Consider the following 15,807-nt stretch of genomic DNA (forward strand, 5'->3'; position numbering starts at 1 on the left):
ATATCTTTGTAATTTATSGCGTTTTAAAYCATTTTTTTTGAGCAGCCAACTAATCCAGCTATTTTTCTTTGACTTTTGCCTTGCTTTCTAAAATTTTTTATAAATTTTCTGCATTCAGGGCTGCAGTGTTTGGCTCTACCCTTTTTTAGACCTTAAAAGAATTAAACACCCAAATTTACTCCAAATTCAAAAAACTAGAAACCTTTACTCACGTTTGCCTGAAAATTATATTGTATAAATATGTTTTAATGTCACTAAAAGTTTTRCTTTATCGGTTGGCTCTATTTTAACGCACACGTTGCTGCACAATTAATAGCACATTTTCACTGATTTGTTAAAAATGAACTCGAAGTTGAATTCAGAAGTAACGGGAAAATATACACAGACGATGTGAGTACTGAACTACAAATAGTTCATGGCATGTTAGATCCTTAAAAAAAATTTAAGTGCAATAATATCATCAGAAAATGTATGGCTTTATTTCATCGCACATCACTGTATGTATATCGTTTGGATTAATTGGAAAGTGCACAAAAAATAAATAAATTTAAATAAACCAGTATAAAATTATTACTCTCGCAAAATTAGTGTAAAGCAGAGCCGGTGATTACCCGCTTTGTTGTGTTAATCGTGTACGCTGTGGCATTAATTGCAGTTCTAATAACAAACAAAAAGTAATAAGCGTGTGAAACTATTGCAGGCAAAAAATTGCATTGAATAATTATTGCGGTACGCCTGCATAGTTTATATAAATAGTATTAAATTTTTATTATTTTCGCCAAATCATAACATTAAATGACAGTCCACAGTAATGACAGTGGTGTGTGTTTAGTAATGGTGCGTATAAATTTCAATATTTTTCTTTAAACATTAAAAAATACAAATTTTTTCAATGTTTTTATCTAAATTTGCATTTAATGGAGATTTAATCAATTTTATTTGCTTGAGATATATGAATTTACTACAGAAACATGTACTTATATATGTATATGTATGAACATATGTACATAAAAGGTTCAGAAAAAAATTTATTTAAAAATTTAAAATTTTTCCCATTCAATTGTCGATTGTTTTCAATACGTTGATAACATGCCCCTGAAGTACGATTAAATGTGAGTTGTATTCATGGTCTACAGCAGTGGCTAAGGTTAGACCTGTTTTTAAGAGCTTGGCGATTTTCGTTTGTTAAAAGCTAAAACTTCAATGCTTGCGCGTGAATTCCTGAAGGAAAGCGATATTGTAAGGACCAGTCTCCATATTCACCAGACATGACTTCGTATGACTTTTTATATTTCGAAAAATGCAGAGAATATTAAATGCTGTCGTTTTACAAGATTGATGAACGAGCAAAAGCTGTGCCAAAATTTATTTTTGGAGAAATGTTTCGGCTATTGGAAGGGTGCTGGCAGAAGTACATAATATGGAATGGGACTTTCTTGATTTATTTATTAATTTTTTTTTTTCAAAAAGAGAAAAAGAAGAGAATATCCCCATTATTTTTTGAATACAACTTATGTACATAGTAAAAAATTAAGATTTTGAACTGCCACCTACGGTCTTTAGTCTTTTGCACACGGTTTTATTACCGAACGCCAAAGTGCAGCCCTACAAAATGATTGAAGAATGAACAGCAATCATTTGTGAAAGTATAAAATTTAATATCTTTAAGAATTGGACCTCAATAATGACAATTTTCGCAAACTAATTCAATGATTTTCTTAAATCCTAAATTAAATAATATGAACCTTGAAGACACACTTTGTTTTGTATATGGAAATTTTACATTTGAATTTAAAATTTTCTGCAATTATGAAATCTATAACAATCGTAGTTACACTTAAAAACTGCACGTGCGGGTATTTTGCTGAAGATAAGCAGTAAGAGTGCAGTATAAAGTTTCATCTGAAGTGTTTGCCGCCGCTCTCAAAATGGGAATACATGAAGTATTTTGCTATCAATTTGGTTGATATACACAAACAAAATGTACTGTGGTTGGTTTTAACTTATTTCAAAATGAAAAATATTTATACTTTGTAATAAAATAAAGAAGTGAGTGCTTCTAACGCCTGATGGACAAAAAATCACCTTTCTATGTCTACGAAAAGTTTATGTGTTTTTATGACAAGCTTCACTGATTCGAAATATACTTCATAAAACTAAAGCAGACTTTTTATATTGCTTTGAGAATGCACTAACCGGACTCTTGTATACCTACCAACACGGTAGACAGTCATAATATTTTCCTTACATATATTTTTTAATGCAGTTTGAAATTTGAAGAACTCTAGACAATCAATTTCACATTTTCTCAATGAGTTTTTATTTGTGAGAGCATATTTTGCCGGTAGAAACCATACTTGCTCTTATAAAATTTTAAGTTTAATATAAAAATTTTCGAAGTAAAAAGCTTAACACTTTGATTCAAATAATAACGAAAATGAGTTTCAAAAATTTTATACGCGAAATTAAAAAATGATATCTGCTATATGAGAAAATGGGTATATATGTACATATATACATATGTACATATGAAGGCTTATATTTTTCTTCTGAATATTTCTCTTCTCTCTTGATTATTCTCTTTAAAAAATTGTGGATTCAGCAGCATTTCTGTTTCAAAATTTTCGTTTTATACATTTTTGACAAATTTTAAATAATAATAAAAAAGACAAAAATCATTTTTTTTTTAATTTGAATAATTTGACTGACTAAACATTCAAATTAAGCTTAATTAATTTATTAAATTTTCAACAGTCAATGTCAGATATAACCACTTTATAACTAAATCTAATTTTTTTCGATATGAGTTGTTTCTATTAGTGTGTTTTTTCTTCGCCTGTAAATTTATGAAAAGTGATGTTACGTTATTTTGCATTTGAAGATTACAAAATAAAACTACCAAAAAGCATGTGATATTAAAAATGTGCTTACCCAAAAAGCGCGTGTTGCATTTTAAACCAAAAGTATAAAAAAAATATATATTCAAAACTAATCATAAAACTGGCTTAATTTTTCAAACTACGCTATAGTTTTATAGTTATAGTTTTGAGCTCATGGTAAAGAAACTTCATTTTATTGATCACAATCGCAATTTACGAGCATTTTTTTCCACTAATCGAAACCGGAATGATTTAAATTGTACAAATGGCAAATACAAGCATCAACACCCAAGTATCTGGTGGCTTTGATTGCGCTAATGATTTTTTTATTAGTTCAACTCTTGATGTGTGATAGAAAATCACATTATTTCGGCTAGTTAGTGTGAGCTGATTGAGTGAATTTCAATCAATGCAGTGCACCGATTTTATTATAATGAGATAATTTATGACCAAAAGAAGAACTGTTGAACTTACGAGTTAAAAAATCGTTGTTGTGCTTATATAAAATTTAGCGGATATGCGTGAAAATTTTTAAGTTTATCATATTACCCTTTTTCGCTTAAAAAATAATAGTGATTTGCCTAATAGCCAGTTTCAAAAGTTATAACTTATATAATTTAAAACTTAAAAACGCAAGTTTCGTTGCAACAACAATTGCCATACGAATTTGAGGGTTTCACTAAATTCTGGGGTAAAATTCGATGCGATTATTCAACTGAAAATGAAATATATTTAATTATATATGCCATGAATAAGCAATTTTTGAAGTACGCACGCTTTTTGAGCTGCAAGCGATTATTTAAATATTACATATGTGTATACATACATACATCATATGTATGTATTTATTTATTATCAATATTTTTCTTTAATATATTTTTAGCGCCTAATTTTATAATCGAAGCGAAATCAATGAATGAATGCAAACTTTTAAAAATATGCATGTGAATCATATTGCTTATCACTTAGTGACAGCCAATACATATGTACGTGTACTTATGTAGCACACTGTGTCGTCATTGGTTATCGCCATTATTTGCCAAAAATATACTCGTGCCGATTTACTGTATTTGTATAACTCATTATTTTTTTTGTCAATTCAGCGAGATTACAACTCCGATTGGATTTTTTACGACATTCAACGCATTAAAATTGATAAATTTAATATAAATTGTGTTGACAGCATTGCGGTAGATAATACGCTATAATTAAAGAAATCTATAATTAGTGAAGTCGTGATGCAAAAGTTTATGCTAAAGTAAGTTTTAGCGCCAAGTTTTGTTAGGGTCAAAATATGTATATTTTTCACAATGGGCGTAAAGAGTCAAAAAATTTTTTTTTTAAACAGAAGTAGAAATTAGAAATTGAATAGAGAACAAAGTTGAGTTGAGTACAAACGCCTTTGAAGATGGTAAGAAATTAAAGAAATTAGCAAATAGCAAATTGAAATACGAAACGAAAGATAAAATAATAAAAATGAAAATAGCAACAATTTCCGCGCGACCAGTCAAGAAGAGAAAGAAATGGGGCGTGGTTGAATTCTTAAGGGTTTAAAACGTTTAATTTCGCCAATAAAGAAGATGAAGAATCTCGAAATGAAACTAAGTGCTCTATAGAAAAGAGTTGGCAAAGTTGTGGCTTATTTAGAGATCAACTATATATAATATAACCTAAAAATTTATATAAAAAATACAAATTTTCAAGTTTTTAGTGTTTTTATTTTATCTTACACATAACAAAAATTCTTTTCGGCGTACTTTGGTGTACACTTACCGTCATGTTTTCAGAAAATGCAAAAAAAGAAATATATTCCAAAAATTAATTTTTAATTTTTAATTTAATTTAATTATTTAATTTCATTTAATCAACAAAAAAAAAAAACAAAAATAACAAGCTTTATAAAGAGGTTGAAATTGATTATTTGTTATTAATGTAAAGTTTTGAAATTATTTTTCATTATTAAGATTTACTATACATTAGTTTTCTAAAATATTATGAGAATATATAAAAGAGCTTACTTTAATTGAAAAATAAAATTAGTTCACAAATGTGTTATTATATTTCATTACTGCAGCATTAATAATATTTCGTCATGTTAACGAAACTCTAATGTAAAAGACAAAAATGTAAAAACTATGAATCTTACTTTCAACAAAAAAAAAAAAAAAAAAAAAAAAATCAATAAAAATTATGAAAATTTTCAAAATCTTTATGCAATATTTTTGTCAAAAAAATGTTATCATTTCCACCGCTTTTAATTGCCAACCAGAATAGGCGGTCTGTAAATATTTAATAACACTTACAGAGATGTAAAGTAAATTCAAATTAACTGTCATTAAAATTATGCAGAATGTGGTCACTTTGTTACCGTTAGCCACAATACTTGTACGCACTCACACATACAAGGAACTGCAATATACAATAAATAGTCGCACAGTAATACATCCCCGACGCCACAGTGGAGCAAAATGCGCTTAGCGAAACACAAATATAATTACATGTATGCATGTGTTTGTGTCTCTTTGCATTGGCAAAAGTTAATTGCATCTGTATGTGTGTGTGTCTCTTTGCGTTGCCAAAGGGTAATTATATGTGCGGCGCCATTTACATGCATACATATGTACATGTCAGCGGCAATGCCACATTTTCAATTAAAATCGAGTCGACTTTGCGGCGCGTAGTGTTTGCTTTCAACGTGAGTGAGTGACTTTATGTGAAATTATAAAKGAAATTCAGCGCTTTGTTTTTGTTTTGTTACAATTGCAACGTAAAACGTTTAATTGCGCAATTTTCATTTACTTGCTTTTTTTCAATTTCTTTTATGTTTTTGTTTTTGTGTGTTTGCATTGCTCCCTTTGGCACGGCATTTCGAATTGATTTTTAATTACAACTTTCATGTTGTACAACAGCTGCTGGCATTGTTGCCACAATCAGTGTGCGGCAAACATATCCGCCATTGACATGGCGAAAAACATGCGCTACTGTTTTGTCAGCTTGTGCTGCGCGATATCTCCTTCGCTATCATCACATGCATATACATATGTACATTCATACATATATGCATGTACACATATCATACACCTAAGAGCGTCTACATTAACATACAACAACAGCCAATACATAAATGCCAGTGTCGTTGCGGGGGAATAACAGCATTCTGGCGTTCAAGTACAAGTGTTGGCAGCGCGACATGATTTGCCGCCGCTTACCACCCGCGCGACCGTATGTATGTTGGCTGTGTGATTCGCAGCTGCAACGCGCTTATCAGTCAGTCTATTGGCGCGCTGTGACCGTCCCCATTTTTTCACTCCTGTTCAATGGTGTTCAATAGACGTTCTTGCCAATGTTGTTTTTTTTTTCGACTTTCGGCGCGTCTTCAGTGAGTTGATTAAAATTTGTTGCATTTTTCAGCGATGTTCAAAGTACATATGTTTACCTAAGCGTACAAGTAACGCTCGCTGATATGTACTTACATGCAGCGACATTCCTTGCCAACTTATATAACCATGTATGTTTGTATGTTTGCAAGTGACAGCAGCGAATTCGTTTTATCTCGAGTTGTTCTAGTCGGTGAATTTTCTATTTCATTTGATATGCTATTTTGGTTTGCTGCAAAATGAATTCTTCGGTTTTGTGGCAAACAGCGTGGCAAATGTGTGTTCATTTATTATAAAAAAAAAACGTACATATGTATTAATAATGATAAAAATAGCATGACTAAACGAAAAGTTATGCAACATTTGTTTTGCTTGCACGACTTGAACATCTCGTCGGTTTATTATCTGCAAAAATCTTCTGTTTTCTGCTTCATAAATTATATCGCAGCGCGTATTGGCACAGCGTTGCAAATGGTTGGGTAAATGATTTTTATCACTTTTAGTTCTATTTATGTATCATATATAAAAAATATATATATTTTTCAGATTTAATTACATTTAATGTTTTTTCTTTGCTTAAGCACATCGAAAACATATTAAATTCCATTTTGACATCTACTCTTAAATTAAGTGGCCAAAACATATGCAACTTTTTGGAAACTATGGCAAAAAAAAAAAAAAAAGTTTTACTAATATTTTGTTGCAAATCCATTGTTTTTTATTACTTCGGCACATCTTTGAGGCATTGAGACAATTAAATTATCTATGGTTGCCCAGCTTCTTGGAGTCTATTAAAAAGTTAATCGCCAATAGGGTTGAGATCTGCGAACTGTGGTGGCCATTCCATAACATCACGTTTGTTTGCTTCAAACCCAGACTTGACATATTTAGCCTTGACATATTTCTCCGTTAGCTGAAAACAGACCCAGATAACGATGCTCAAATTTTTTGTTTACTGGCCTTCACATATAAAACATTCCATCACTGCCTATTGAGTTAAAATTTGATTAATCATTGAATAGAACGGTTTTTCATTTATTAATTGGCCAACTTATTGCTTTGTAGCGAATTTCAAATGGCAGCTATGTGTTACAGAGGTAAGGTAATTTATAGCGACTCCGAACTTTATTGTTGTTAGGATGGTAAGAGTTAAATAATTTGTCATCGACGTCATCCAAAAGTAGGCCCAGGAAGCTACTATACGTTGCGATAGGGTCGGACCAGAGGTAGAGGGGTGTCAGATGTTTAGAGTTAGCAACGTATGCAAAGAGGTGGCTAGTGTTATGCGGGAACTCATTGCACGCTGGGCTTATGTACATATGTTTGATATGTCAGGGTCTACTCTGGATAAGTAGGAGTTTAACCTGCTACAGTAGCCAGAACGAAACAACGCGTGGGTCACTCTCGTTTCTTGTGGCAAATCGAACTCAGTCTCCGACCTTATAAAACTTTGTATATGAAATTAAATGACTAACGAATATTTCATGTAAAATTTAACATTCTTTTTGTATTAAAATGTCTGAATTTTTTTTTTTTTTAATATGATAGCGAATATGTTTCAATTTTAATGACTAAAAAAAATTTGTTTTAAACACTGCTCATTAATAAAATAGGCGAAACTGTTCCAGTACTTAGGTACTCGGTTGGAAATTTAATTATTTTTAGTTTTATAGATAAATATTTTATTTTATACCTATAACAGAAATGGTTTTTGAGCAAAATAAACATAATTTGTTCAATTGCCGAATTTTAATAAAAAAAATTTGCTTTTAAAACTAAATAATTACAACTAATCTGAAACTTCTTTCCTACCATAAGCATATTGATACCAAAAAATTTTAAAACATACGTCCCTTAACTCCCTGGAAGGTACTTGGGGCATGCCCATCGGCCTATAAAAACTAATCCAAGCAAATCAATACCAATGTACAACTCACAATATTAGATGCACTTTATACTAATAATATGTTTATACATATATACATATACATATGTATAAGTATAAAACCAAACGCTTATCTTATATCTACGAGCGAACTATTTAAAGTTTTTTTTTTTTGGTTGCAAAAGGCAGAGCCACTAAAGAAGTGACGTGCTCAAGTGGTCATATGCGATTAAAAAATAATAATTCTAAACAATTGCTGTCAGGCAGCAACAAATAAACAAAAGCACATACTAGGCTATATATAGTATGTGTGTAATAGCATACGGATGGAATTTAAAATGGACGACTTTAATATGTTGAATAAACAACAACAAATATTGATATAAAAACTACATGCAAGTATGTAACTAAAGCAATCTCGGCGAACTATTAGCTGGTTGAGCTGTGCGCAAAGATTATGCCGATATCGACAATGACTGCGACGTCAAAGACGATGACGACGACGACGACGACAAAGTGGCTTTGCTGATCGATAACGCAGGGGCAGCGCTTCAAGTAAACAAACAGGAGCGGCAGATTCAAAGCGTGTTCAATCAAACTGATTGCCAGCCATGATTGGTGCAGTTGTTTGTATTTAGTTTTAAATTTTTTTCTTTCAATATATTCTTATGTTTTCTTTATACATTATGTGTTGGATATGTTTTCGATTTGCTGTGTCAATAAATGCTTGGCTGTTGCTTAAAAGAGAATGTCACATAAACAAGCTTGTTCGTCACACAATATTTTCATACACATACATACTTACATACGCCCACTCATACACACACATGGTATGTGTATATGTCGTTGTTATTTATTAAACAAATAAAGTGCATACAACAAATAAATAAATAAATACCGCTGAAAACATGAGCTGTAATATTACAAATAATAACAAATCAAACACTTTCAGCTGTCACTTGAAACAAGTCGAATACAACAACTTCAACTTGAACGTCAACAAACGCCGCCAACAAGCCAAGTCAAGTCAAGTCAAGCAAATGTTGTTAAATGCGCGTCTATGAAGAAGTTTTCTACTTTTACAGCTATATTGTCGGTTGCAAATGAACACGAATATCACGTTAGTGCCACACGCGCTTCAAATAATACGTGTATGCAACATGAAATGTTTATAATCTTGGCAGGTTTTTTTTTGTTGGTATTACCATCATAATTTACATTAAACTTATCGATTTACAGTTATTTTGCAATATTGAGCGTTTATTTGCTGTGGTGTAGACATTTCTTCTTTGTTATTGTAAAGCTAATGTGGCATGGCATTATACTAGTCTACAGTCACTTTCGACTGTGTTGTTAGAGGCGCTTTTTTGCTAATTTTTAGGTTGCTCAAACCGAAAATGTTAGTCGTGTTAACACGTAGGAGCGTTTGTGCATTCTTGGGGTATGGGGGTCACATCAGCACCGTTTACTAAAATGCCAAAAATAGTTGGATGGAAAATTTTTTAACTAATCTGTTGAATGGGTTTTTTCGCATTGCATTTCTTCCATCGTCTGAAGAGAAAAATACGTGGTTTAGCTAAACCCTTAAATTAGATCTGGTCTAAAGGAAAAAACTGAAATTTGGATGTTTGACAGACACTTTTACAAAAAAATAAACATTTCAGTGAAATTTCGCGAAATTTGTTTTTTTTTTTTCAAATAGTTTTAATGAAAAAAAAAAAAATCCCTCATCCAATAAAATGTCATGAAAATTGGTTGTGTAGTACTCGAGAAATCTTGCCAACCGACTTCAAAAACACAGTTTCAAGAAAAACGCATTTAAAGCCAGCATACTTAGCTTGGCGATCCTCGAGCGTAAGGCTGTATCTACGAAACTATTACTCAGGTCAACTTGAAAATTTGCTGCAATATTCTAGAGGTATTGAAGAGTAGACAAAAGTCAATTTTTTTAAATCCGGAAATCCATGTAAGCCCTTAAGGGATTATATCACGCTCCAAAAAATATCTACCTTAGAGAATTTAGTTTGGGAGTATGGAAAAGGCAGTCGATTTTCATTCATTCAGGCCTTATTCGACATATATGTAGGTATTTCAAATATATTAAAATAAAATTACGTTGACTCTTTGTTGCAAATTAGTTTTTCCTAAAACTTCCTAAAGTGTCCTCCAAATAAAAAAAATTTTAATTTTTGAAAAATCTCAGACTAATCTGACCGCTTAAATCAACCAAGACTGTCTTTCCATCAATCTATTAAAAGTCTTATCATATTTCACTTGTCTCTAATCTCCTGAGCATCTTAAATACCTTAAACGAAGTGATGAATCGATAAAGCTTTCTTTAAGATTATTTCGGCGTTAAAGCGTTAAACTGGTTTGGCCGCAAACGTACCTTTTAATTGCCAAATCAGCACCTAATTGTCTTGATGTTTCAACTTAACCATATTTCGTAGATAACCACGTGTCCAGTCTTACAATAGCGCTTGAGAGGCCCTTCTTTGCATCAGTTGCGCAGCGCCCTTACTGCATTGCAGCGCTTGGTGCCAGTAATTGCAGCTCGCGTACAGTAAAAGCCGGTTCATGGCAGTTTATAGCACTTAGATTTGCACCGGTGTATGCTGGCGTTTATACTACACTACAGTATTGTTGTTGTTAAGCCTTTTGAAACGTGTAATTTAAATCAATACTGTCAATCTATTACATGATTTGTCGGTAAGCGGCAGTGCCTTTGAAGCCCCAGCTCTTGAGCGTACATGTACGCATACTGAATCACCGATTTGTTGACTTGGTATTGATTTGCTGATACCAAATAAGACAACTTAACAAATAACTACAGTCTCGAGAAGTTATAAAATTTATTGGAAAAAAGTTATTACTGACGCTGCTTCGGCAATTGAAGTTGCTTATCAGCGCGTGCGTCCCTTGCAATGCTTGCAGCTGATAACGGTACACGCATTTTTAATTAAATTTCTATTTATTTTTACATATACATATATATTTACTATTTGTGCTTGCGCCGCTGCTGGTGGCGGAGATAAAAAGCCCTACCGTGCTACCAATTCGAACATTTCAACTCCCTTTATTAATAGTTGTTTATAAAAAAGTTTATTTACACCTCCGTTACTTGGTTTTTTTTACAGAACGCCGTTTCAACTCGACCGACTGCATCGCCCACAGCCGCCACCGCACAACCCGTCGCGCCGATCCAACAACACCCCACCAACCTTAGCACCAACGCAACGCACACCGTAGCCGCTGCCAACGCGCCGCAACCCACACTCACCGCTTCGGTTGCGTCCGCTGTTGCCGCTGCTGCCGCCGCCGCCGCTGCTGCTGCAGCAGCTGCAGCTGGCGCTGTGCCACCACCACCAAATACCAGCATAAATAATAATAACAACAACAACAGTCATATTAATAGCAACGTCGTGCCTTTCACAAAGGGCATCACGTCCACAGTAGCAACGCCGCTAACTATCACATCCGCCGCTGCCGCTGCTGCAGCTGCTGCTGCYGCCGCCGCCCATCATCATCATAACAACAGCGCCAACGGTAATCCGATGGCCGTAACATCGACAGTACCGCCGGGCGCACGCTCCATATCGCCATGTTCAACAGCTGCCACACCCTATGGCAGTAGTAGTATACCCGGTGGCGCTAGTCTCAGCGCAAGTGGACCAGGTAGTGGTGTAACGGTTTCGGTTATAGGTCCACCGGGTAGTGGGCCGCCTGGCCTGCCGCCAGGTTTGGTTGGTGGTCCGCCGGGTGCTGGTGGTGTACCACCGCCACCGGGTACGCCGGGCTCAAATCGTTGCTGTGATACTGGACGCACAATCTATACGGATCCCGTTAGCGGTCAAACGCTGTGCTCCTGTCAATATGATATGCTCAGCTACCAGCGTTTGGCGGCCGCCGGCGGACTTGTCACGGGACCGGGTGGTGTGCCGATAGGCGTATATCCAGAGGGCATGTCTGCGTATCTATCAGGCATAGCGACAGAGCAGCCGCCCTTCTATGCGAATCCGGTAAGTAGTAGGCCTTAACAAAATCGTCTATACACCATATGTATATATTAAGCGTTATTAGGGTATTCTTTAATATGAGAATTCTTTTGGCTACCACAGCGCAAATTGTGATGTCATATTTTAATACAACCCGTCTGCGACAAATTTGCTTCGCCTTGTCTAACAGCAACAATGCAGCCAGCAATTACAATAGCTTTGGCCACAACAATGTGTCTTGCAATTTTCTGCAATATGTCTTCGTTGCAACACCGAGGGTGGTCGCACAGCTCCTTAGCTGCTTAGTTACTGCTGCAGCGCTGGCAAAGCGGCGCTCCTTGACCTCTCTATCTGTGCTTAGTAATATTTCATGCGCCTTGCAGTCTTGTCTTTCGCTGCACCATGGCAATACTGCAGACTAGCAATACATTTTCTTTTCTTTTCTTTCTGGTACTTTGTGTCGTCTTTGTGCAGCGACCTTTTGTGGCATGCAACGCCAACGCCACCATGGCGACATTTGTTCCTATGTTACTAAAAAACATGGCACTAAAAGAAAAAAATCGAATTCACTTAGTTGTTTTTGTTGCATTTAGTAGCAGCCTTTACCAGACGGCATGGTCACTGCCTGACAGCGTTGGCATGTGGCATAACCGCTGCGTTGACATTTGTGGCATCTTTTATGCAAAGCTAAAGAGGCATTTAATGCGAACATTGACTTCCTGCCGCGTTGTGAGCAAAGTAAATTTAATTGTTTACATATAATTTTTTTGACATTCTATTTTATTAATATTATTTGGAACTCATGAGTGGCATGTGACCGCAAATGCTATAAAATTGGTTGATTTATTTGTTGTCCACTTATTGCATTCAGGTTAACTGAACTCTTGCGGTGAATTTTGGGAATTATGCATTTGTTTAAGAGATAGGATAGGATTTATTAGTACTTATGTACATACATATCTAGCTAAATTTCTGTCAAAGGAAGTATTTTTGAGTTAGATAAGAGCAAACCTGCTTAATTTTATTAACTTAACTAACTCAGGAATTTTATTTAGCGTATTCTTTAAGCTCAAATATGATTACCAAAATTTTAAACAAATTTAACTAAAATAATAAAATAAATAGATAAGGGAAAGTGAGCAAAAATATTCAATTCTGCTAGACCAAAGCTTTGAGGCCTTCATAGCTGCTTCTTATAGCATAAAAGGGTATAAAAGTAGCTTTTTCTTAATTTTGATCGGTTAGTTGGTATGGCAGCTATTGGCTATAGTCCTTCGATCAGAACAGTTTATTCGGAGATTGTAGCACTAGTTTGGTCAATAGTTCATGCCAAGTTTTGTAAGGATAGATCCACAAATAAAAAAGTTTTCTCTACAACGGCCAGTTTGTATAACCTATTTGCTATAGTGGCCCAGTATCGGCAGTTGCAACAATCGAGCAGCTTCTTAGGAAGAAAATATGTAGATCTTTATTAGCAAAAACTGTGGTCTAACTTAGTATACTCTGTTCAGGGTATACAAATTTGATAATGCAAAAAGTTGAAAGCTTGTATTGTCACTTAATTCGTTGTGGCATTATCACTCGATCTCGTTTGTCTCGAAAATCATAAAATGCAAATTTATAAAAATTCGAGTAATAAATTTGTTGACCCAATTCACATTGACCATATCACATATACACATATATCGGTTTATGTAAGCATATTCATTAGTACATATGTATAGACAGGTTTTTAGAAGAAATCAATAAAATTCCCAAGCAAATCCATCAAGCCGAAGCACAACAAATGAAAAGCCAAACAAATATGCATAAATTGATATATGTATGTATATAAAAATATGTACGTATGTATATGTAAATAAAATACATACATTTTATATATAAACACATACACACATATATACATACCTACTGCTCCTCGATCGCTTATTTTGAACGACTGCAGAAAAAAATGGAAATGTTCTTTGCATAACACGCATTTGATTTCAATATAATAAAAATCGACATAACGAAAATTAAAACATTGCGGTATTTTTTAGTGGCTTTTGCTGTGCTTGAGAAGGAGTTTTGTTTCATATTAGCGCGTTGAAGGCGAAAGAAAAGGCGCAGACATTGATTTTAAAACATTTTACGACTTGCTCGTTAACGACATAAATAACAAGTTTGCTAGCCATACACACGAAATCGTTAAATAAAAGCAAAGATATGACAATAATAAAATGTATACATATGTACATACATATATAAGCGACGCATAGCTGCAACGACTAAAGATATTATAACAAAAACAACAATAATAGCTTTATTCCCAAACACCGAAAGAGGCTACAAGCTCAACGTGACAATAACACAAAAAGCAACAAAAAAAGCGGGAAAAACAATAATACCGGGGCTACACCAAGCCAGTAACAACAACAATCTGAATACAACAATAAATAAATTTGTTTTACTACGCTTGAATTCTTAACGATCTCTAATTTCTTTTCAACCTAAATTGATCCATAAATTCGTCAGTAGCTTTGGCGTAGCGAGTGAGTTGATAATAAGGCAGAAAACAATGTGTATAATACTGGAAGAAAAAAAAAAAATTAAAACAAAAAGGCAAAGCTGAAGCGAAAAACTGCTGAAGCAGCGCAAAATTCCTTCAACAACAACAACGAAAAAACAATACAGAAGTCACAGCTAGCTAACCAATTGACTGATCGGCGGCAAAGCCGCTGAAGCCGCCGCTTGGCCAGCCATTTGCCTTAAAACCAAACGAAAATGCCAAAACACACACACAAGTGACATTAATTTTAATGTTTATGAGCAATTTCATTTTGTGCGGTGAGTTAAGAAACGTTTTTGGTTTTTCTTCCAGTACGGGTGATGACTTGTTGTTGTTGTTTTGGTGCGATGCATTACCCGCTGTTTATAGCTGTTGTAACGTTTAATTTTGAGCCAATAAATAGCGAGTTAAATGCTCTTTGAAAGCCCAAATTCAAAGTAACTGTAACAGCTGCTGCTCGCGCCAGCTAAATGTTGTGGCAAGGCGTTAGCTGCCACTCAACAGCTAGTAGCACGATCGGCGTTTATCGCCGGTTAGCGATCGATATTGTTATTTTCTCTCATTTATTAGCAATTCTTTGTTGTTTTTGTTACGTGTTTGCTCATTTGTTTTGTATTTTGAGTTTGAAATGCAAATGAGTTCCACCTACGCGCTGCGATTCGGTAAAAACAGTAACAAAAGAAAGCGGCAAAAACATGTCAAAGCGGCATAAGCCACAGTAAGCGTGTTATTACAAGGCGTAACATTTTGTATCGTGTGTCTAATAAGTATATGAATTTATAAAATAAAATTTGGTAAATGAAAGTTTATTAAGATCTTTTATTTTATTTATTATTATTTAATTTACTATGATTTTATTTTATGTGATATTATTGTATTTTAATTAAATAGTTTTTTTATTTTATTCATTGCTAGTAAAAACTTTTTTTAATTTGATTTTTTTTTTTAATTTAATTTGTTTTATGTGACATTATTTTACTTTGATAAAATCATTGTTTTATTTAGTTATTGTACATCTGTGATTAAAAAATTGTTGTAAATTATGAAATTTTACTGTGTTCTTATTTTCTATTTTATTTGTTTAGTTAAATAGTTCTTAAATCAATTTAATTAATTTTAATTT

At 33.8% G+C, this 15,807-nt stretch overlaps 1 protein-coding gene across 1 annotated transcript in view; it reads left to right on the forward strand.

Annotated features, from left to right (window-relative positions):
* Positions 1–502: 502 nt before the first annotated feature.
* Positions 503–15,807, forward strand: part of LOC108965277 (homeobox protein araucan) — a 40,998-nt gene continuing 25,693 nt past the window's right edge. The window contains exons 1-2 of the mRNA XM_018927567.1: positions 503–837; positions 11,279–12,160. Of these exons, the coding sequence (XP_018783112.1) occupies positions 796–837; positions 11,279–12,160 (924 nt within the window). The 5' untranslated portion in view covers positions 503–795. The remainder of the gene's footprint in view (positions 838–11,278; positions 12,161–15,807) is intronic.

This window comes from Bactrocera latifrons, unplaced genomic scaffold (genome assembly GCF_001853355.1).
Source record: "Bactrocera latifrons isolate USDA-ARS-PBARC rearing strain unplaced genomic scaffold, ASM185335v1 scaffold_1, whole genome shotgun sequence".
NCBI classification, from domain to species: Eukaryota; Metazoa; Arthropoda; class Insecta; order Diptera; family Tephritidae; genus Bactrocera; species Bactrocera latifrons.